At 50.9% G+C, this 24,453-nt stretch overlaps 1 protein-coding gene across 6 annotated transcripts in view; it reads right to left on the bottom strand.

The window, feature by feature from the left end:
- Positions 1-21,265, bottom strand: part of FERMT2 (FERM domain containing kindlin 2) — a 62,777-nt gene extending 41,512 nt beyond the window's left edge. For 3 of the 6 annotated variants that reach the window (XM_062577710.1, XM_062577712.1, XM_062577714.1), the window contains exons 1-2: positions 21,169-21,261; positions 19,367-19,532 (exon numbers count right to left, since the gene is read on the bottom strand). In XM_062577710.1, coding sequence (XP_062433694.1) covers positions 19,367-19,532; positions 21,169-21,186 — 184 coding nt within the window. In that variant the 5' untranslated portion in view covers positions 21,187-21,261. Of the gene's footprint in view, positions 1-19,366; positions 19,580-21,168 lie in introns of those variants that run through there. The other 3 variants (XM_062577716.1, XM_062577715.1, XM_062577713.1) reach the window with 3 other exon arrangements.
- Positions 21,266-24,453: the final 3,188 nt, after the last annotated feature.

Here is a 24,453-nt window from a genome sequence, read left to right as displayed (position 1 = left end):
GGGCGCATCCTTCCACCATGCTGGTTTTGGAAGGAGGACGCCACGGAAAGGTCCCTGGAAATGAACTGCATACGGCTCAGGGCAAGAGGTGAGGGAAAGAGAAGCACAACATTTCCTTTCCAGCATTAAAAATAATCTCTGGTCCTTGCTTCCTCCACCTTCCCGGTGGTGTGGAGCAGCCCCACTTCTGCCAAGCGAAACCTCGAAACGGCCAAACGTGGGGCTCTGCTTCGCGCGCTGCCATGCAGGGGAAAGGTGCTGCAGACCGGGAGGCGCACGGCAGAAACGAGATGCACCCCAGCCCTAGCTTTTTGGGAAAAAAAAAAGAAAAAAATAAAGTTTATTTTTTTTTTTTTTTTTCCATTTGTCTCCTGAGACTGAGCCAAGAAGCGAATACACCACAGGAGACACTGGGGATATTTTATATAGCAAAATCCACATAGCAAGTTTTGGACTTTCTCGCTGTTCACCTTGAAGCGCAGACTTGTTCAGACAGTCCTTCGAATGCAAGCGGCATTTTAAATTGCCCAGGCAGCTGCAGAGATCTCCACGAGGACAGAACATGCTAGGATAAAGGGTGAAGGACTGGCGCGTTTAACCTCACATTTCCATAGCTTTCAGTTCATGCTGGTGCCTTGCGCAGTCGCATCGCACCAGGTTGTCCATCATAGTTAGAACTGCCATTTTTTAAGGCTTAGAGCTACTGCTAATTTCCTATGTAGGATTCGTGTAGAACGTATGTCTTAACTGAGATGCAATGCTTGGCATATTTTAATTCCTGGATCACTATTGCTAGACAGGCACACGCACTCGCAGGTACCCAATTACCATTTAAGCACTTCATAACAAAGCTGAATTTCAGTAAGTGACAAAAGCGCAAAATAATCAAGGATCATATTCAGACGGGATACTAGAAGGCTTACAAACGTCAGCTTCCAGTCGTTCTAGTAGAAACAAGCAACATTTCTACCATACGAGTCACATTTTATTGTTCCACTAGTGGCAGATTCAAAAAAAAATTTTTTGAAAGCAGAATGGGCTTTTCCTGCAAGGGAACAACGAGACTAAAGCAGCCCCGTCCACAGCAATTGCAGGAGATTGCTTATTTATCCCAAGAGCTTAGTGCTCCAAATACTTTGTGCGCCAATCTGCCCTGTTTTTCTGGGTCTTTAGCAAGCAGCAGTGTGCATTTTAAAAGACCCTTTTCTGCTCCACTTTTACAGAAGATAGTCAAATTCCCTTTTGCAGTGGCAGTAACATTACTTGGCAGACTCCCTGTGAGCTTAGAACTTACCAGCAATAGTATACAACTCTCTGGTGTTACATAAACAGTGTATTTTCCTTGGTATTTTGGGATATCCCTTCTTGTAGATAGGCCATTCTCCCCGTACACCGTGCAGGCCAAGAGATCCAAGATCTGACCTTCATCTAGGCGGAAAATAAAAGCCGATTTTTTCTCCTCTGGAGCTGACTGCCTGGCACCCAGTTAAGCTCTGTTATACTGGTATTTAGATTTGGGTAACAGGAAACCGCAGCAGCTGTAGTCCCCACCTCTGCGAAATGTTTCTGCGTGGTAACCCCAGATCCCATTTCTCTGAACGGCCCGATTAAATCCGTAGCACTGCAGAGAGTCTGCAAACGTCTACCATTTGAAGGAAACTATTAGAGAGAAGCTCCCACCGATGCTTGAGTAAGCAACTTTGGCAAGCCTCTTTTGCACACTCCCAGATGAGTTTGATTTTTAAGGAAGTGAGAGGGAAAAAGACCTGTAGCTAAACCCATTTTCCTTTCAGTATTCCCCACCTTGCATTCTCAAACTTGCAAAGACACTTAGGAGGGGCGGTGGCTGTACGCAACACAGAGGCTTCCTTTTAGCTTTCTAATTACACAAGTTTTTTTTTTTTTTTTTAAGAGCAATGGATTCAACTCCTCAGTCCTCCCAGAAGAGCAATGAGAGGACCATCATCCTGCAGCATGAAACACAGTAAAACCAAACCCCATCTACTGCACTATTTATTTTTCCATAAAAGCAGAATTAACACAACACCCCTCCCCAGTTCTGACTTTTCCCCAGTGGTGAATATGTACCAGGTATGCCCTTTAAAGCAGATTATTCCTGGTCTAGCCTAGTCACACTGAGGAGGTTGAGGTAACACATTCCTATATAATCCCCATACAGTAGCTCAAAAAGATCCATATATATCCTAAATATAAAATATATAGAAATATTTTTCATGTTATTTATATATAATATGTATATAAAATATGGTGCAAGGAACCAAATCATAACCCAAGTATTTGCTCCTTCTAACCTACTGAGAGATGACTTTTGAGCTTTTCCAGGAGTTTGGCACAGAGCAGCCTGAAACGTATAGAGGTTTTGTATTGATGGAAATAAATAAATAAATAAATAAAGGTGAGTTGCCTTTTTTCTTCTCTTAAACTAATGTACAGTAAATATTTTATTGAAAAAATACACGCAAGTGTGTGCAATCTCAGAAAGGGAGCGAGGACTGCAGAGGGGCACCGTTAAAACAAACACGCCTGTAAGGTTTCAAAGGGTGTCACAGCTGGCTTAAGGCTGTCTGCAGGGATGGGTCCTCCCCAGCCTTCCCATCCCTCCCTCCTCCTCGGACTTGCCTCCAGCCAAAACCAATTTTGTGCATCCCATGTCCCATAGTCCCACCCCAGTAATGCCACTAGGATGCAACACGGCAAAGGGGCAGAAGCAGATCCCAAAGTCCCCCTTGGAGGCACAGGCATGGGTGTGCTGAAAGACACCCCCCACCCCAAGATTTTTAACGTTGCCTCTTCACATCAATAGCGAGGGTGTTCTCGTCAGCGAGACCATCACGGGATGCCCGGTTCATCCCAGGGACACAGGGTCACCCCCGCGAGAGGGGCCCAAAGGAACCTCTTCTGTGCTCCTGAGGAAAGGCGAAGGGTCAGGGCCAGCACCTCCACCTCCTCCCACACCCACGTACCGTGTTTAAAACCCTGGCTGCAGCCAGCAGCCAGCTAGAGAGGCGTTGGGAGATTAAAGCACCTTGAAGCTCAAATAGCTTTTGATAACGCATTAATCCAGCGCTTGCGAGCCCTATGGAGTGGTTCAGGCTATCTACAGGAGAGGCTGGGTGTGGGCAGGCCACACACCCCTGCTGGGACGTCTCTGGCATGGGGGAGAAAAGTTTCTTCAAACAAAAACAGACCTACAGCAATAAGGGATAGCTGGGGAGTGCCTGCTGCGAGCCTGGGGAGGAGGCAGGAGCACGGGCTTGCTAGGAAGGGACGTGCCCATCTCCCTGACCCTCGAGCTTTGCAGCCTCCTGCCCGTTTGTCATGTGTGAGATGGCCACCGAGTGCTGGAAGCAAGGCAGAAGTACCTAAAAACTTGAAAGGCAGAGCAATTTTAAGAGCAGAAGTAAACACTGAGGGGAGGAGGCGAAAGCACTGTGCATAACATTTTGTAGTTGCTTTGGTAGGCTTCCATGTACTGTCAATGATACTGTGTCGATAAGGTTTGAAGGCTCTAACAAGAAATATGTCTTCACATCGCTTAAAAAAGCCCCCAGAGAATATTGCTGATACTCCTGAAATATTTGGCACTATTAAGAAGTGGGCAATATGGCATATTGAGGATAGGGATGCTGGGGAAGGTCAAGAATAAATATTTTACAGCCAAAAATGCTACTGAGGGTCCACTCACAGACAGTGCCTGGCTCTCCTGGTTATTAACACTATTTACTTTTTGGAAAGTATAGATGAAACTGTTAAATACCACTGAGTTTCTCCCCCACCTATGGGCTGTAATGAAGGGCTCAGTTTGTGTATTTTGGTGGCGCAGATCCAGACCTACATGGTTTGCTCTTGAAGGCTGTAAGCATATTTCTTGCTTTTTAAAGATCCTCCAATTAGCGCAGTGACGGGATTTGGTAATACGGGTTCGTCTAGGCTGTAAGGCTGGTCCCATGGACTCCAGATCTGCAATACTAGCTAGCCTTTAAGCTGCCCAGTTCATTTTTGTCTAACGTGCTTCAGTCAAAAATAAAGCAAAAGCAAGCTGAAAAACAGCTTCACAAATGGTTCATTTAGCTCTGAGGAGCTGTTATCCCTCGCAGCTTTCTCAGAGCAGTTTTCTCCTTACTCCTTGCACTCGACTGACTATTTCTTACCCTTCCAGGGTCCCGGCACTAGGATGGGATGTGGCTGGCCACACGCTGCCGTGCCCACGCTCCCTATGGAGCGTTACGTGACACCACGGCTTCGCTGCTCTCGCTGACCTCTGCAAACCCAGATTCCTCCGAACATGCCAAAACCACTCCTTCTCGGACAATGAAGTCCATGGAAGGGGAAGAAAAAAAAAATTTAAGAACTAGGCTGTTTTGATTTATCTTGGGTCAAACAGAAGTGCTGACTATTTCTGCTGGGTCACACGGTCACCGCCTCAGGGCACAACCTATTTATTAATGTGGTTTCTAAAGTTTGGGGGTATGTCAAGCACAAGACTGGATTCCCCTCCACCCTCAACTGCAATTTTAATTACAGACCAAAAGTAAGGGTGGGTAATGGAAAAAGTCCATCCACCTCCTGGTTATGACACTTGGAAAATTCTACTTTTAAAGCATTGGGGGGGGGGGAATATCCTAAAAAAATTATCATCAGATTGCTCCAATAAAGCTGTAGCCACAACAAGACAATGCTCTTGGTATTAATAAGAGTTACTAACCACAAGGCAGACCTATACATATTTGACAGCTCATGCTGGAAATGGGCTTTGAACAACGCCTTTTACATCAGCTACTCTGCAGCAATCACCGGTGAAAAAGCTTTTACCCAGCAGTAAATGCAAAGTGGTAAAGCAGTACCTTGAATTCTCCTCTCTCTGCCACCTCAGACAACCATCACCGCTACCATTTTATCCTGTATGTTTTCAGGTAAGCAAAGAACAAATATCATCTGAACACACTGATGGACTCATGTTAAAAACAGCACGGACTGGTGTGGAAAATTAAATTAAGTACGTATATATAGTTTGACTTGTTAGAAGGAAACAAACAAACAAAAAGCAGCATTGCTGCACATTTTACAATTACCCCAAGTATGACCTAGTGGGTTTTCAGGCTAGACGCCGGAGATCTCCCTCTTTGCCTGTCGTGCCAGAGGGGACACACAGTTCACAGCTGGCTGCGGCTTCCAGCAGTACAAAACTCTGACGTCAAGCACGCAACTTAGTCACAGATAACTATTCAAAAGCAATGAAAATAAAAGAGAGGAAAAGCCCCATGGAGGGCCACCAGCACACGAACAAGCAGCACAGAATGCAGCTGTTCAATGCAGTTTTGCCTCCAAAAAATTATTAGCTGCATCCTGCTAATAAGATTTCCCTAAAACACAGGAAAAAGTGTCTTTTTTCGTTATCTTTACTTAGGGTTGTAAGTTTCCCTCTCGGTCTCTGCTCTGTTTGGATGCAGGCTGCAATCCAGCAGGCATGGTTTGAGAACTGACACTGTATATATACAAGTTGTCAGTGGAAAATCTGTCATCCAGTTTCAGCTCAAATTGTTCTAAGGGGAGAGCAGCAGGCCTGGAGAGCAGAGCAGACAGCCGCGGGCGAGACCAGCCCTCCCCGACCCCTGCAGACAGACGAGGCAGCAGGGCACAGGAAAACACCAGGCGCTCAGCGTTAGCGCGCCTTACAAGACAGCCGTTTTGCTACTAGAAAAGGTGTTTTTGGAGTCTCCCACGTCACAGGCAGTGAAGCAGCAGCTGTGGGTACCACTGTGCTTTCACTCTTGGCCCCAAATACTGGCATCACAAGAGTCAACGCTGGCACGACAAGGCAAACGGCTTCACACCTGAGAAGGGGGCTGGGGAGGGCGCACGAGGCAGGGCAGGAGTTGCTGCACCATCCTCTCTTTCGAGGAGAAACGCTGCCCATTAGCGATAGATAGAAATTGGTCTTCAGTGACAGAAATCTGTGCCCAGACTTTTGCCTGCAGTTTCCAAACAGGAAACTTTTCCCTGGCAACCTTGAGCTAATCTACATCAGCTGCAAAACGCACTGCTTACAGCGCGGCCTCCGGGAGCGAAGGTAGCCAGCAAGTCTGCTAGGAAAGCAAAGGCAGTGCCTTGTACTACCTGACGGAAGTTTTACTTTTTAAACCCCTCTGTCCCGAACGTGCCTTTAAGTGCAAACCCAAATGGGCTTGTTTCATTGTAAGCCGAGTAATATTGCTTTTTTATAACGCCTTGCTGAGCTGATTCACCAAATAGGCTGCAGTCACCTCATTACCTAGATCAGTCTCAAAAGAGTAAATCACACACGTTCTCAAGAAAATAGCTATTGCTTTGCCTTGCAGGGCTAGATGATGCTCTGAACCTACAGAGAGGGGCAGGACGGCCTCTGACCATGCTCCGCTCCCCGCTGCGGCTGGGCGCTGCCCTCCCGAGCAGGCACCGGCGCCGCGAGCGGTCAGCCCCGCAGCGCACCGGAGCCCCGCGCAGCTCCTCGGCCCGGCGCATCACCTGGAATGCCAAAGAGCTGACAAAATATATGTAACCATCAAAAAAACAACTTCAACTGAAAACTCAAAAACTCCTCTTACAGATTGCACGACAGCTCAGCAATTAAACATGATAAAAGCACCTATAACATTTTATTGCCTGGTTTCTAAGTTATTGGTATTGCTTTTTAACATGCTTGTGGAATATAGACGTCTTACAGGTTTATGCTGCTGATGAGTATCTTTGCAAAACCGCAGACACTTCAAAACCAAATCTCCTCTGATATGCACAGCGAGCGCAGACCGCATTCTTGGTACAGCACAGAGGTTTATTCTGCTGCGCTTGAATAGCTCAATTCATGCAATTATGCAGCCCCCCCTTTTCCCACGTACGCACTCTTTCAAGTATCTTTGATCAAGCCAGTGTACATCTGCGCACAGTTTTCAGGAAGAACAACAAATTCAGAGAAGTATGAAAGTTACTTTTTTCTAAATTAAACCATAGGAAGGAAGCTCTTTTCGATGGTAACAGAATTAGTCACCTAGCATCTGGAAATGAAATTCATTAAGATGTTGAGGTAGTAGCTACTCCTTGTGCTGCTATTACTAAAATACAAATACTACCGTAAATTAAGGCTGAAACAACTCACTGACCACATTCACAAGCACCTTTGCCCAGACTGGATGTCACCTGCCTTCTCTTCTGCGTGGAGCCCCAAGTCAGAAAGAATGAGAAAACCCCATTTAAATTTATTTTACACCACTGCCATTTATCATTTGAGGCCACCCCACAGAACGCAGAAGGCATGGGCAATTACGAATAGATAAAAATAAAAACTTTGTTTTATTTCTCAGCATTTACTGCAGCAGGAACTCTATAGGTTTGTCCGAGCAGCCCACTTGGTACACACACTCCTCCCCAATCTGGTTTTAAACCTGTTGGTCTGAGCATGGCTAGCAGTTTCGTAGCAACACTGAACCCCGCTGAAATGCCAGGAAACACTCTAAGGGGCTAAACGTCAGGGGCCACCTCGACGCCCTAGCACCCGAGCTAATAAGCACCAATTAGCTCAGGAAGGTTTGCAGCGTACAGAGGAGTCTTTGTGATTGCCGTACAGACTTGCTTTAAATCCCCTGCACTAGCACACCAGAGCTATTTGGTTTGCTCATTTTTCAAAGGGGACAAAATAAAAGAAAAATATGCAAGGGTGGATTTTTTTTTTTAATAAAACAGTTTGAGCAGATCCTTACAACCTGATTTTTCAGAGTGGTTTCCCTTCTCTTACATCCCATTCAAACACATCTTCAGAGAGGGCTTTCACTAGCACCTTGCTACATCAGATAGAATAACAAAAACTGGAAGAAAGTTCAAGCAGTGACAAGTGAAGAGCGAGGTTTGCCTGATTTACCCAGCATAAAATAGGAAGCATCATACAGAAACAGAGCAGCAGAGGAAGAAAAGGAAACCAGTCCTCTAGGGAGCATTTAACTGTCTTGACTACCAGCCGAGGCTCTCTCACCCTTCCCTCCTCCTCCAACCCTATATTGCACGTCTTTTTTACTTCTGTGACAAAAAAGGAAAAGTGCCTCGCGGCGATGGTGCCAACAGCACGCAATCCTGATTCACCTCCTGCGAACGTGCAACGCATAAGGGAGCAAATCCTGCCAAAGAGACATAATATCTGATAACGGAGCCAGAGGACGTCTCCTAGTGCATGAGCATAAAGCACGTAAATTATGATTGAACAGGCAGCCTTAACTCCACCATTTTCCAAGTTTTGGAGTGCCTGATTTAAAGCATCGGTCTTGCTACTTTAACACTGCCCAAGCAGGAATTGCTACGCTGAAAACCGTTCCCGGCAAGCGTGCCGCCTGGCATCACGGGGGCACGTTGGCGGAGCCGCCGCCGTGCGCAGGGTGTTGAGGCACCCTGCTGCCCAGACCCCTGCCCCGGACGCGGCACTCCCGCACCAACGCTTTTTGACAGCCGGAGAGATGGAAAGAGCCTCGGGGCCGTGCCAGGCTGTGGAGGGGCACGAGTTCGGGTCGTGCCACGCAGAGAGATTCACTTGGGGCTGGAACCAGGCACGGGTCAGCGCTGCAAGCACGTGGGAACAGTGGGACTCAGCTGACCACATTGCAGCAATTTCCCAAAGCGTCCGTTAACGGTATTTTTCCCCCAAAAGCATGGCCACATTTCTCCCACTGGATAAGTATTCTCTGATAGAAACTTAACCTTGTGGAAAGTGAGGCTTTTAAAGCATCTTAATGCCTTGGAAGGTTTCAGCCAGGAGCGTTCAAAGGGCACCACCACCCAAGATGCACCCCAAATATTTGCAATTCACTCTTCTGGCAAAGCAGAAGCAATCAAGGAAGGACTCTCATCCCTCCTCAGCAGTGACAGCACCCTTCTCCTGGCACGCATTTCGGCACAAGCTCCTGGGTCAGCCAGGAGACACAAGGCAAGATTTGGGGCAACCAGCCTCTGCAGAGCTCACCATGGGGAGGGAGCATGGGAAGAGGAGCCCCACTGTTCTTACTTATTTCTGCACAATTTAGACCAGTTTCAGAGAGCTTCCTTGTTCATTTGTGCATTTGACGGATTTAAAGACCTCTGAGATCTCTAACGCACGCTTATGGTTCACATCGCTCATCCCACAGCCAGGCCCTCAGCAGAGGAGCCACCCTTCTCGTACGGCAGGAGCCTCCTGCTCATCTGGCCCGAATGTCAGTCCTGCGGTGGTACAACAGGGAAGACTGATTTGCACTGCAGACCTCTCTTTCAAGCTGGATGTCATTTTAAGCAAAGCTCTGCATATTATCAGCGAAAAAGGAAGTTGAGTAAGACAGTGATATCTCTTTCCAGGCAATTTCGCAAAATCCAGGCTTTCTAATTTAATTTGGAGTTTAAGCAGTTAACCCTTCCAAAAGTACATAAGCCTGCAGGGAGGAAAAACAACCACCAAACAACACGTACAATTGCCTAGTAAGAGATTTTAAAAGGTAATAATCAGCAAGATGAATTTTTGGTTGCTGTTTAGTTGTTTCGAAAGCTAAAAACCACCCGGTCTCCCGAGGCTACAAAATGAAGGTTTATGCAATTGCTCCTTCTCCTGTTTGCCTACATGCAACCCCTCCAAACACTGCTCTAACCCCGTTCAGCCATGTGATACAAAATTGGAGGTCTCAAAGATGATCAGGCTGGACATATGCTCATCCCCTCCTCGGGAGGGAAGCAGGCAGCTGCAGCCTCGAGCACTAGCCAGGTGGCCAGCCAACCTATGAACACAGTCAAGGAGCAAAAATACACCTCAACTAGCCAAATCTAGAGCAAAACACGTTTTAGCAGTCCACTGCTCACAGACATGCTGTGCAAGCAGGTCCCAGAGGTTAATATCTGAACAGCCACAAAGTACCAATTACAGCAAGAACTGCTGCAAACTCTCTGGAAAATGCGCTAACACACAAAAAGCCTAGCAGCACAGCTCTCGGGGAGAAAATAAAATAAAATACTGGGTGGGTGGGAAATCTTTTGTCTGTTCTGCTTACCACATTTCTTCCATTCTCCCACCAGTTCTGTCCGGTGGAAGCTCCAGTCTGGATAATCAAAACTTAACTAATGAGCAAAGGGCAAGTCTGGCCAAGAAAACCAAATTCGGGCTCCAATTGCCAGAAATTTATTCAAACGAGTTATTTCCCCATCCAGCAGGAATTTGGGGACCTCAGTATTTTTCCAAATTGTAGTAATCAAAACCCTGGAAGCCTTCAAGAACATTAAGAACTGAATCCCACCAGCTGAGAAGTTTCATTCATTTTTTTTACCTTATCAGTTAATTTACATTTCATAACAAAAAAATAAAAAATGAAGAACTGCATCATTTTTCCTAAGCTTCAGAAGGACATATTTTAACATGAAACTTTCTCCCCAAGCAAGTCTGGTGCCAGACCTTGGACTGAACTTATCGCTTCAGCAAGCTGGCGTTTTCTAGCATGTCAAATAGCAGACCACTCTAGATCTTTTCCTACTTTTGTGTTGTCTATAAAAAACATCAACAAAAAAAAACTCCCCAAACATCCAAGCTACTAGTTTGCAGTGGCTGGAGTGGCAGTGTAATCAGTGATGTTGAAATGACTGAAGTTTGCTGTGTAAATACACCCTCTTCTCTTTCCCAACTTCTGTAAACATTCCCCACATCCAGAACTTCACGTAGTTATCTACACTCATTTTTTCCCCCAATAATCACAGACTAGACGTTAAACACAACCATGGTTATGCTTTAGATCATGCCCCAAATACACACCTGTCATCTCAGCATGCATCTTCAGGGAAGTGGATTTTACAGAGGTGCAGAAAGACAAGCTGTAGTTTAGGGTATGCTTCCTTTTCCCACCTCAAATGACACGCACACCATGCAGAAGAGCCAAAACAAACTTCTGGGATGTTTCACTGGGAATTCTTGCAGGTATCTGAACAGAGCTGCTAAACTGCTTGGTAATGTGTTATGAGTAAAGCACTGGTTCGCAGCAGCATCTGCCTCGTGGCTGCTCCAAGATGCTCAGTGGAGATGCAGGCACCTGCCGGCATCCCTGCCAGCACCAACCGGCTCATCACCCACTTTAAGATTATCCCTTTCCCTTCGTCTCGCCCTGCCCAAGAGCCACTAACCTTTCCTCCACCCAGTGTTTTGCCAGGGCACCACAGCAGTTAGAAAACTGCCAATTTAGCAAATTGTAAAGCTCCCAGTTCGCTTTTTTTTGTAGCATCTCGTAGAGGGTTTGCAAGAAGCTGCTTATGAGTTCACAGAGGTCCGCAAGCTCCGTACTGGACACTACCAGCGATGGAACATTTGCACCACACCACGTTTCCCTGAACAGAAATTCAGGGCTGAGGCATTAGCTATTTCACGCTGCTACCCAGCGGAGGACGGTGCCCAGTTACTCATGCAGCTGCTGCACACGTAACAGCTCAGAAAGTGGTTTCAGAAATCCCTGCTGTGCAATATACAGAGGAAAAGTCATCCAACATGCAGCACTCAGCTTCCAATAGGAACACTGAACTGCTGCAAGCACCCGTTGCTTGTGTTTTTATATGGTGGAGAGAGATTTGGTCAGATGCCCGGGTACAATGCAAGCACAAATTAAAAATCCTGATGGAGGAGGCTAGGGGAAAAGGGAGAAAATGAATAAAATAAAAACGGGGTGAAGTGGGTGAACACGCCGATTTCTTTCGTTTCAGCTACTTCAAACGTAAGCGAGGCAAATATAATTCCACAAGTCAGCTTCTCCAAGGCCATTACGCAAAATTGAAACCTGAAAAAGTTCTAAGAGGAAACTACTGATTTGGGCTGGGTCTGAACAGCAACCCAACAATTTCCTGTCTGTGGTATAACAAACTAGCGCTCTGGTATTCATGAGAGCCCGGCTGCAGCGAGCAGCCTCCCCGCTCGCTTCCCCGTCCGGCACGCCTCGGTGCCGTGCGCTCGACTCTTTCAAGCTGGGCGGATAATTTGAAGAGAGAAAGCTCTCAGCGTTACCTACTTAAAGATGAAAGGGACCCAGTGCAAGTAAAGCGAGAGCCGCAAGACAGCTGAGATCTGTGGGAATTTTCCGCCGTGTCCCCAGGTGGAGGATGGGTACTACCCCGCGCTGGGAGCGCTATTTTACACACCGCTATTTAAACAAAGAACGCACACTTGAAAGCGAGGAAATTACTGTTAAACTATATTTATTTTTTTCCTTCTGAAAAGTCATCGCTACCCTGGGTAGAAACATTAATTGCCCAGACCACAGCTTGGAGGTGCCCATGTATAACTTTTACCTACCCCAGCCCCTGAATTCCTTTGGTCACTGGCAGTTCAGATGAATATTCCACTTACGCTAACAAAGACAACATTATTTGAGAGACAATTCTGCAATTTATTGTCTGCCTACGAAGCAGCTTCCTGGAGTCAAAAGCTGGACGGAGGAGCTAAGAGTCTGCCCCGCACCGATCGATGGGCACGGCTGCGGCGTGTCTGATTAACGGGTTATGTTAATGGACACTTGCATATTCTCCCTTCCCTCTAATTGCTGCCATTAAAAACGCTTCGTTAAGGGGGAAAGGATTCAGCATAAGTCACCAGCGCAGATCTTAATCGAGCAGCAGTACGAGAATGCAAGCCGTGTTAGGAACTCCGTCTGCACTGAGGATGCTCTTTCTTCCCCGGAAAGGGAACATCTCTGCTGGGTACCAACTGGCAGCTTAGAGGAGACCACTTTTCCCTCAAAATGGCCTGTTTTGGAAAGTGCCTGTTTCCAAAGCCAGAAAAACGCTGTGCTCCGCAGCGTGCCAAGATGTAATCCTCCTCCCTCCCCCGGATCTTACCCAGCTCTCGAGGGCTGCCCTCGGTGGTTGCTAACCCACGTCTTGACAGCTACGTAAGTTTTGCTGTTTAAAAGCCCAGGATGACATTACCCAGGAAAATCTGAATCACTGTGTGCGCTGTGCGCCTGAGGAATACTTCCTGCTCAGAACTGCAGCAGCAGAAGTTGCAGGGAGCAGTAAGCACCGCTCCTTTTTATCACATCGCTCGAGACAAGCACTCACCACCCTGCCTCAAATGCAACACAAAGAGCTTCTCGCAAGCATCCTGGCCTATTAAACAGCACTCAGCGGCCTCTCGTAAATACCGCGTGTACTTAAAAAGCGATATCGAGGACTGATCAAGTGCTGACTTTAAAGCAAAACATCCTCCTAATCGAGACTGACAGTCAGCTGATGTCCAGAAGATCTGCAGATCCTGTGATTCTGTCCAAACGAAGAAGCTCAGCTGTTACCGTCGCAGCACAGATCTAACAAGTGCCCTGACCACACTAAGCACCAAGCACAGATGCTCAGATAGTTTTTTTTTTTTTTTGAAAGAATGGCAGCTACAGTAAAACCTCTTCCTTTCTTTCTGTTTAGACTGCAACTATTCCTCTCTTTCTTTAATAGCAAAGCAAACTTCGTCACTAACAAGCCCTTATCTAAGCCTCCTTGGAGAATTTTAAAAATAAAAGGAGCAAGTTATCTGAAAGACAGCACGGCAGAATCATTCTGGCGGCATTTTGCAATAGAAATGCAGTGGTGTCATCAGCATGGACTCTGGTTTTCTTTTACTTACAGCCTTACTTTACTTTACAGCCTTAAGCTGTTTCAAGAGTTCATTACAGATTCAAGACCATGAACTTCTGCAGCAAGTCCCTAGGCGGTTTGAAGCATTTGTAAGTACTGCAAAACCTCAAATACAAAGATCAGTAAATCAATAATGTTGCACTTTCTTGGTGTTTTATTCATAACCCTTTAAGAGTTCCATTAAGAAAAAAAAAAAAAAAAAAAAAAAAAAAACCTTTACATGGAAACACCAGTATTTTGGACGAGCTTCCTAAAGAGTACAGCTAAAGTCATTGGCAAGGCAATATGGACAAAGAGCACAAAGTTTATCAAATTCCCTTGCATTCTTGACGCATCCAAGTCATATTTGCAGGTTAAAACAAAACGAAACGAGAGCTCAGTGCGCTATGTCAACTCAAAAATACTTTGTGTGTGACTTAAACCCCTCTGCTAGTCCTCACTGCCAGCCTTCTCAAGCAAGCCCAAGGAAGATGAGATAGCAGAAGAGCTGCCAAGAGGAACAATGCACTTCAAGTCCTTGCACAAACCCTTATCAAAGATCTGACTCACAAAAGCCCAAAGCCTTAGAAGATTCCATCACTGCCTGCGGTTATCAGTCCCGGCTCTACGAAGGGCACGGCACTTTAGTTTATCTCAGGTGGAGCCTAAAAGACATCACCTTTGCCAACACAAGGTTTATTAACACCTTCAGTGCAGAAGGTCCAAAATTCCAAATTCAGCTGCTTCTTTTCATTGAGCTAGCTCTGTTCCTTAAGTATTAGATAGCAGTGGTGCTCATTTCTTCCCCAGCTTGTAACAGATACATACTGCATTTAAAAGAACCCAAGACAGAGGTCTGTCTTTCCACTGCAAAGGTCTATCCACAGAATTTATAAATCTAAACCAGTGCACATTTAGGTTATCCGTCTTAAGCCATTCATCTGCCAGACACAATTTGTATCCCTTTCGTTGTTTCTGTCAATTATGCTTTTATTCACATGACTGTGTGTATCTACTAAATGCAATCCGCTGTTAAGTGTATCCTAGAAAGCCATACATTTTAAAAGAGCAGGTTTTGGGCTGCACGCATTTAGAACAGCCCCTTAAATTGACAGCAACAGCAATGATTTGTGTTCGCTTCCTTCCTTCTTTTGCTCATGGTAATTTTAAGCCTCACGTTTTGTTTAGAAGTCAATAATGGCACGATTTCTAAAAGCCTCTGTGAGCTCCCAGGCACCGCGTTGCAGACCCCAGCCTGCCGGGCAAACCCTGTCCTGGTAAGCAGAGCTGCTTACGACTTTAAGGGAAGAACTGCACCAAGTTGTTTTGTATTTCAGGTATAACCAAATGTGTTCTGTCAACTGGAAAAATCTATCAGAAGAGTGCAGCCAGATTTTAAAACTTTATTATATATACATATATATAACATAATTCAGCCCAGCTTAATATGCAGCGTGTATTAGAGTTGCAAAAATAAGATCAATAACAGATTTTCCACAATATAACCTATATTTTACCCCATGCTCATATAAGCAACTAAATAATACTACTGCTCTTCAAACCTCAGTATTTTTAGCCTATTTTTCAGAGAGGGCTTTGCCAAACACATGGTGTATTTCAATTAACTAAGTGGCTTAATCCAGCAGGGTGATAAATAACACTGAAGCGAGCAGGTCATTGCAATCCACTTGAGTAACCAGAATCTCTATCTGCTGCTTGGGATTTTTCCAATCACTGTCTGCATCAGTAATAGATTTTAATTGCATATGCCCAAAAAAGGCTGACTGCAGCCAAGCAAGGCCTGAACTCAACAAATTTACTCATACCTGTAGGCTTGCAGTTAAGGGAGAAGAGGCTCTTCTGCATTCCTCCTCCGAGCACAGCACCCCAAAGCATGCCCCCGTGCACCCCAGGTGCCAAGGGAGCTTGGCACAGACTTCTCCTAAGGGAAGGTCAATTTACGGTGACCATCAGGGAATACTGACTGGATTTTCTCTTTTCCAGGCTCTCCCCATTCATTGCTCCCCGCAGCACTGCTCATTAATGATGTTTAAACAGAGCGCTTCTATCAGCACCCTGCAACAAGAGCAGGGTGGATTTGCCGAAAATCCACAGCGATGCCCTAAAGTCGAGTGAAACCCTGGGTAGGTCAAAAATCTACGTGCCTTGCCCAGCCCTAGGGCAGGATAAAAGCTTGCAGGCAGTTTGTCACAAATGAGCGGCCACGCAAATCTCTGCAAATACACAAACTTCCCCCCCTTCCTTCCTCCACACTGAAGCAGAACAGTCCCTCCGTATCATACAGGGATCTTGGAAACTGCCAAGGAAACTTCACTCTTAAGATGAAGTTTCCTTAAACCCTTAGTAAAAAACTGCTTTAGAAAATATTAATGCATTTTTCATGCTGGGAGTTGTCAAAAAAAGAAACGCACACTAACATCAGCAGGGACACAGAAATACTGGCAATGTGGAAAGGGACATGTTAAAAATATAGGGAAAAAAAGTTTCAATGTGAAAAATGGCAAAATAACTCATCTGGAGACGAAACGGTTCCAGACTTTTGATGAAGGAGGGTATTTATTTCTAAGGCTTGGTACTGCAAGTGGCCATGCTGACGGGCAGGGCAGGCGCCTCGCGGGCATCCCTGCCTGGCCCGGGGAGCCGGGGCGCCCGCCGGCAGCCTTCCCTCCAACGCCGCCAGCATCGCAGCCCGCTCTGCGCACTTCTCTCGCTGCTAAAAAGATGCTGATAAATTGGCGAGAGTTCAAAGAAGAGCAATAAAAATAATTAGAAGGCTGGAAGAGCTGACATGAAGGAAGATTAAAAGGAACTAAATATGTATAGCTTGGCTAAGCAACAAAAGACAAGGGGAAAGGGAAGGCAACAATCTAAAATATCCGTAGGTCTTAAACCATCACGGAGCGCGAGGAATTAGGCAGAGCCCAGCAGCTAAACCACACATAGAAACATCCACATAAAAATACAAAATTCACACTTCCCCCCCTCCCCCCCCCGCCCCGAGGTCAGCGATGTGACAGCTAGCATTCCTTCCCCATAATACAATGCCTAATTTAAAAAGCCGGGAGGCTCTGGGTAAACACATGGAGGGGGAGGGCATTACGTCAGCCACTAATTTGAGTCCTTGTTCAACTTAGCATTTATGTACGCACTGAACTTCAAGCCCATGAGTTGCCCCATTGAAGTGAAGTCAGCTTTGCGCTGTTTAAACGGCTTCCTGTCTCCACCGCTTGCGCCTGGAAACTTATAGCACAGCTCTAATCAATGCAACGTAAAAACGGAGGGAAGCATTACTTATTCATTACACGATCCACAGTGGTTTATTTTACCGTTTCTAGAAAGTAATTGACTCCCCCTCCCCACCCCCGACGAATGCTCAAACCAGTGGCAGATCTTTCTGCAATTCAAGCACAAAAATAACAAAAATGGGAGTTTTCAGAGAGTCAAAGCTATCGCAAGCATGAGACTGATGCAAATGCTTGCTTCCTTTTGAGGCAAACGTATGTATACCCATCTTTTCCTTCCTTTAACTTCAGATAATTAATTAATCAAAGTCTAAGTATTGTGTATGACGACATTTTTCAAGCTGTACAAGTGGTCTGCATTCAAACAGACTCCGCAGGCACAGCTAACGGATTCGAAACTCCTGCGCCCATACACGTGCTAGGAACTTGAAATTAATATTTTATTTGAGCCATTACAGTGATCCGCCTTAACTATACCGCTGAGTAAACAAACGCAAGTAATAAAGCGCCCAACTACTGATAACAAAAAGTCAGAGGTTTTAAGCTACAAGCCTTCAGAGTATCTCACTAGGTCAGGACAGCGCGGGAAGTCTAGCGTCAAGAATCTGCTTTTGCAGACCTTACGCCGCGAGAGCGCCTACACGGCGCGTACAGAGCTCGCTTCTTTGACAGAAAGCCAGCCAGTCCGCCCCGTTTGGTTCAGATGCTCTTTTTCACATGCCCCGGACAAACGGGCTCTTTGTCCAGGTGTGAATTCAAGGTTACTGGATATTGCAGCGCTGCCCGCTACCAGGCTCCGTTTGGTCCTGGCCCCAATTCAAAGCCTTATTCATTCACGTGTCCCTGCGACCGCCCGAGGGCTCTGGCGACCATTCCTCGCATGGAAGTGCCAGGCGCTTGAAGAGGGCTGTGCAGGCGCGTGAGACCCTGCCCCAGGGCAGCTCCCGGGCCCCACTCCTCCAGCTCAGCACACCCTAGGGGACGGCTCAATGTGCCCCAAACCCGGCGCTCCTGCCACGCAGCAAACCTCTCCCGTCCCACAGCAAGGAGCACGGGGCTGCAGCTCTGCCTCCCCAAAAGTCTAGGGGGCAGAAGGAAAAAAAGTAAAAAGAAAAAAAAAGTAATTATATTGTTAAAGAGCCACGCATTCCCTGCAAAATCATCATTAGTGCCGTGTCCTGCCTGCCCTTTACCGCAGCCTAAGACAAAACCAAAGCTGCTTCCCTCGCCCAGAGCAAGCCCAGGAAGAAGCACCTACCCGCCGGCTAGCCGCAGCGGCGGGGCTCTGCCGGGCGGCGTGGCCCGACGAGGGCCGCGGGGAGGAGGCCAGCCACCGCGCAGCCTGTGGGACAGGCCAACAGCTAACTTTTCTGTCGCTGACACTACAAGCACGGCTCCTGGCTTCACTTTAAGCTGCATTTCAGAATTCAATCTGCCTCTGCCTGTAACTTGGAGAACACAAAATTAAGGGGAAAAAAAAACCCAAGCTGTACCTGAAGATGCCTTTCCAGCCCTCCCTGAATGCTTTACTTGTTTAGGGATACAAACGGAAAAAGAAAACCCCCAAAACAGCAGACGATGGCTGAGGGTCCATCACACCCAAACAGGCGTAGAGACCTAGAAGTTTGCTTGGCTTTTGTCCGGGGCAGTCAAGAGGCAGCAATACCCGTCGCTGGCACCGCGAGCTGGCTCCCGGTGCCGGCGGCCGCTGGACGGGGCGGCCCAGGGCCACCGCAAAGGGAGAGGAGAGGGGCGCCGGGGCGGGCTGGGGTGTCAGAGGCAGGGTGCTGGTAGGGCGGGCAGGGTGCCGGAGGCGGCGTGATGGGAAAGGTGCTGCGTGCTGAAGAGGGGGTGCTGAGAGTTAGGTGTTAAAGAGGGGGTGCTGGGGAGGGTGCTGGGTGCTAAAGAGGGGGTGCTGGGTGCTAAAGAGGGGGTGCTGGGGAGGGGGCTGGGTGCTAAAGGGGGGGGTGCTAGGGAGGGTGCTGGGTGCTAAAGGGGGATGCTGGGTGCTAAAGGGGGATGCTGGGGAGGGGGCTGGGTGCTAAAGGGGGGGGTGCTGAGTGCTAAAGGGGGGGTGCTGGGGAGCGTGCTGGGTGCTAAAGGGGGGGGTGCTAGGGAGGGTGCTGGGTGCTAAAGGGGGATGCTGGGTGCTAAAGGGGGGTGCTGGGGAGGGTGCTGGGGGCTAAAGGGGGGGGTGCTGGGGAGGGTGCTGGGGGCTAAAGGGGGATGCTGGGTGCTAAAGGGGGGTGCTGGGGAGGGGGTGCTGAGTGCTAAAGAGGGGGTGCTGAGTGCTAAAGAGGGGGTGCTGGGGAGCGTGCTGGGTGCTAAAGGGGGGGGTGCTAGGGAGGGTGCTGGGTGCTAAAGGGGGGGTGCTAGGGAGGGTGCTGGGGGCTAAAGGGGGGGTGCTGGGGGCAGCGTGCCGGGACACGGTGCCGGGGGCCGAAGAGGGCCGGGGGCCGGGGCCTCACCCAGCTTCTCGACGAGGCGCAGCATGACGCCGCCGATGTGCAGCTCGCCGGTGACCCGCAGCGTCACGTCGCGGCCCAGGTCGGTGACATGGACGCTCAGCTCCCAGGTCCCGTCGGCGTAGCAGCCGTCCGGCATGCGGATCCCGTCCAGCGCCATGGCCCCGGCCTGCGCCGCCCGCCGCCCCGTCAGCGCCCGCCGCCGCCTCTGCGCCGCGCCGCGCTGCGCCCCGGCCGGCCGGGGGGCGCGGAAGGGGCGGGCGGGGGCGGGACGGGCCGCGAGCGGGAGCCGCCGCCGCCGCCCTCAGCGCCGCCCGCGGCGGGTGGGGGGGGGGGGGGGGGGGGCGGGGCGGCCGCGCGCGCGCGGGGGGGGCGGCAGTGAGGGGGGCGCGCGCGGGGTTGGGGGGGGCGGTTAAAGGGCGCCGCGCGCGCCGAGCCCCGTTGCCCTTTTATGGAAGCGCAGGACGGAGCCGCGCGGCCGCTCCAACATCCGGGACTCGGCGGGAGGGGCCGGGCCGGGCCGGGAGCGGCGGGATGGGGCGGCGGGGAGCGGCGGGCCGGGGGCCGGCGAGCGAAGGGGCCGGGGAGCGGGGCAGCGGCGGGCCGGGGGGACCGAGCAGTGGGGCAGCAGCGGGCCGGGGGGCCGGGCAGCAACGAGCAAAGGGGCCGGGGGGCCGGGGAGCAGCGGGCCGGGGGCCTGGGGCCTGGGGAGCAGCGAGTTGAGGGGGCAGGCAGCAACGAGCAAAGGGGTTGGGGGCAGCAGGCTGAGGGTCTGGGCAGCAACGAGCAAAGGGGTTGGGGGGGAAGGGAGCAGCGAGCAAAGGGGCTGGGGAGCAGCGGGCCGAGGGGCTGGGGGGCAGCAACGAGCAAAGGGGCCGGGGGGCTGGGGAGCAGCGAGCTGAGGGGCCAGGCAGCAACGAGCAAAGGGGCTGGGGGGCAGGGAGCAGCGGGCCGAGGGGCTGGGGGGCAGCAACGAGCAAAGGGGCCGGGGGGCTGGGGAGCAGCGAGCTGAGGGGCCAGGCAGCAACCAGCAAAGGGGTTGGGGGGCAGGGAGCAGCGGGCTGAGGGGCCAGGCAGCAACGAGCAAAGGGGCTGGGGGGCCAGGGAGCAGCGAGCAAAGGGGCTGGGGAGCAGCGGGCCAAGGGGCTGGGGGGGGCAGGGAGCAGCGGGCTGAGGGGCCGGGCAGCAATGAGCAAAGGGGCTGGGGGGCCAGGGAGCAGCGGACTGAGGAGCAGTGGGCTGAGGGGCCGGGGGGCTGGGAGGCAGTGGGCAAAGGGGCCGAGGGGCTGGGAGGCAGTGGGTGAAGGGGCCACTGTGCAAACAGGCCGAGGAGCTGCGGCCGGCGCGCGAAGGTGCTCAGCAGCAGGGAGCTGGCACCCGGTGTGCAAAGGAGCTGGGGAAGCAGCGGGGTGGCACGCAGCGGGGGCCAGGCACCCGTGGTGGGGGGTGCCGTGCAAGGGGGCAGCGTGCCCGGGGCTGGAGGGCTGCCCAGCAAGGCCGCTGCGCGCGGCGGCCGCGTGCGAAAGAGCCGCTCGCCGAGGGGCTGCGCGCAAAGGGCCGAGCAGCAGGCGCAGGCGCCCCGGGGTGCGGAGTGCCCGCCGGCGCCCGCCCCGGCGCGCTTGTCCCATCCCTGGACGGGGCAGAGCGGGGCTGCGGCCGGCTGGGCACTGGCAAACTCAGCCGGTCTCTGGGTGCGCGTCATCGCCTGGAGGTGTTCCAGGGAGCAGAGCGGCTATTTAAAAACGCCAGGAATTGCAGCAAAACCCTCCCATAAATAAAATACTTTTTTTAGGCAAAACCCTTACCTTAGCGTCACAGTCCATGGCTGGCGGTGGGCTGGGGCTGCGGCCGGGCACCGCGGTGCTTCCCTCCAGCCTTACCGTCTGTGCATCTAGGAAACGGGAACTGGCTTTAAATAAGAACCTGTGCTGGCAAAAAGGGAGTGAAAAAAAAAAAACAATATTTTGTGCTTCCTCGGGCGTTATTCCGGTGTCAAACAATACGGTGATGGACGGAAAGGGTTACCGGCCACCGCGCGCTTTGGCCGCGCTCCCGGGCTGATGCAATTCAGCCCCGCTCCGCTGGAGCTGGCGGCGCTGCGTGCCGCCCCAGCTCCCAAAACTGTTTGCAGCGTGTTTGGGTTTATTTTTGCCTCTTTTTTTTTTCTTTTTTTTGCTTTTTTTTTCCCCCCTTTTTTTTAAGCCGAAAGCGGCCGGGCCGGCGCATGCTGCTGCCCGAAAGGCTCCGCGGCGCCGCGAAGCGCAGTCAGAAGGGCGGGAGCCGGGGGCAGCCCGGCGTCCCGGGCACTTCCCTCACCAGCCCCTCGCTCCTGGTGGGACAGCGATGGCCAAATAAGGTGCCGAAACGCGCGGCGTCTCCCGCCCGGGCGTAAGCGGTTCCCGGCCGATCGGCCCGCGAGAAACCATCGGAGATGCTGGCGCGCCTAGTTGCAAGTGATTTATTGGGAAGCAATGGGGAAAGTAATAACAGCTAAAACCCCCACGGATCACAGCAGTGATTTACTGGGAAGCCCCCGGCCTGCGGTGGGGTTGGGTTTCGGTAAGGTTTCCGATGCAGCCCCGCGTCGCAGGCAAACTTGGGGGCTAGCGAGAGCCACCGAGACGGAGGAGCAGAGCTGCTGGGGAGCCGGGCTCTGCTCCGTCGGAGGTTCGCTGCAAGACGAAGGGCGTCGGGGCTGCTGGGCCTGGGTCTCTTCTTGCCTCTAGTCCACAGCTGGTCGCCCCGGGTGGACGTGGGCCGACAAACCTGGGGGGGGCAGCCAGGATCCTCTGCGGAGCAGGGGGTTGGCTGTCCCAATTCATCTATCCTGGTATCTCCCCTCCAGCAGGAGCCGATGGTGGGTGCTGGCCATGAGTATGTCCATGCCCTGGTGCTCCCTCAGCTACGTTCAGCTCGGACTCCTTGGTGTGGCTCCTGGGCATCTAGCAATGCTCGGCAGATCTATTTTCCACAAACACATCTGATCTCCCCTCGAACCAGTGCAGATTTTGAGCATCGGCATCTCACGGCGATCCGGCGACGTGACCCGTTCTTTCCACGCCGCTCGCCGCGGGCAGCGCCTCTGCCCGGGCTTTGCCGTCCAGGTGCCTTGTGAAAGACACGGACTAAGGAGCGAGTTGAGAGGAAAGCAACGGGAATAACCAGAGATCTTGGAAACACGACCGATGCGGAAAGGTCAGAGGAAGTCAAGCTGTTTACCCTAGAGAAGGAACAACGGAGGGGACTGCCGATAACATCTTCAGGTCGATAAAACACAACTGAAAAGAGCGAGGAAACGGAGAGACAAGAAGTAACAGATAAATAGTCCTCCTTAAGCTCTAACCTGGTTTAGGTGTGATGGAGCGGAGCACCTAAAAGGGAGAGGAATCACCATCACCAGAGATTTTTAAAGCTAGAAAGCACATGCCTGACAGACGTGCTGTGGGACGTAGGGAAGGAGGAGACCCCTGAGGTCCTGTCCAGCCCCATGCCCCGATCTGGTGCTGGGGCAGCGGGGATGGACTGGCTATGCCAGCTCTGGGCCTGCTGGGATCTCCTGCCCCAGGGCCCCTGCTCGTTTTCTAGGTGGAGGCCGGGCAGTAAAAGCTTTTGGTGGCTCATCATCCAAACAGGAGGATGCGTCAAGTTCATAGCTGAGACCAGCTCGTGGACGTAGCTCAGCCGAGGCCAAGCTGTGCTGCCGCAGCGCTGGCAAGCGCTTGGCCAGGCGCATTCACGGACAACAGCAGAGCTAGGAAGTGAACCATGGTCTCCCAAACGCCGACCTCCTCCTGGCTCCTCCTGCTAGCTTTGGCTTCTGGATGGCCGAGCCTGCTGCCTTATCTCCTGAAGAGCAACGGTTTCATTCTCTCCGAAGAGAGGCTTGAAATTAGTGTCACGCACAGGGTTCATCCGGTCCCTGCTTGCAGATAGATGTTTGTACTTGGCTGCACGCTGAATCCAGCGCTGGGGATGCGCTGACCCCACCACGAGCCTGGAAGGATGACTACCCAGCTCCCCACACCTGGGCGACAGGTCGCTGAGACCTCAGGATGGAAGGGGGACTTGCTGATAAACTGTCCCCTGGGCCACCAAAAGTACCAGCAGCACAGCTCACGGAGAGCAGAGAGGTCACCAGCTCTCCGAGGGGACCCGTGATCCCTGCTCCCAGCTCGGGCAGTAGGAGGTTGGTCTGGGACTCTGCCCCTTGGTGTGGCAGGATGATGCTGATACGATCGCCGAAGGCAGCAGAAGCTCAGCCACGTCTCGGACCTGCTCCTGGCTCCCTATGCTTTTCCTGGGAGCGGTGCCCGGGCTCTGCAGGAACGGAGAGGACAAGAAGCGATTGCCTTCCACCGCGGTGCAGCCTGGTAAAATTCACCGCTCTCGCGCACCAGGGACAGCAGGGACTTTCAGAACAAGGGGTCAAGTCCAGTCACTAGGGCAAGAAACTGCAGAAAGCAGCTGGGACTTGGAAAAAAAAACAGCTGGAAAATAACTCGCCGCATTGAGAGCTGACTGTAAGCGATGGTTATTTAAACATGGCAGAGCATCAGAGCGCTCAAGTAGCTGGATGTGTGTACAAGAGGAAGGTAGCTGGAGGTGGGTGCCAGTATTTTCTGGCAACATTCATTTGGAAATATCCTTAAACTCCTTAGATAGCAACCCAGAGATTACTATGCAGAGGAATTCGCTAAGAAGCTCTGTTAAACACAGGCGGCTGGAGGGTCAGCCAGTGCCGCAGGAGAAGCCAAGCCCCATGGCAGCATGATAGGAAACAGGCTAAAGGCACACAGGGAAAAGGAGAAAGTCAGGTCACGCTCCAAGTGGCTTCACAGGCCGTAGGAAAGCTCTCAGAAAGCAAGATGGGAACAAAACTAGCCGGGCAGCAAGCTCCATGGGAAATGCCTTGAGATGGGAGGTCTCCAAGGCGGAGAGGTGTTGTTCTACGTGAGGGACATCATGGTTTTACCTGAACCTGTCCTCCACGGTGCTAGGGGCTGTACAAATGCAATGAGAGCAAGACTCTGTCCCCAGAGAGCGTGAGCTTACACGAAGAGTGGGAGGAGGTTTGGGGTCACCTTCCAGCC

Source organism: Rhea pennata, chromosome 5, assembly GCF_028389875.1.
Source record: "Rhea pennata isolate bPtePen1 chromosome 5, bPtePen1.pri, whole genome shotgun sequence".
Lineage (NCBI taxonomy): Eukaryota > Metazoa > Chordata > Aves > Rheiformes > Rheidae > Rhea > Rhea pennata.
This window is presented reverse-complemented; position numbering and strand designations above follow the sequence as displayed.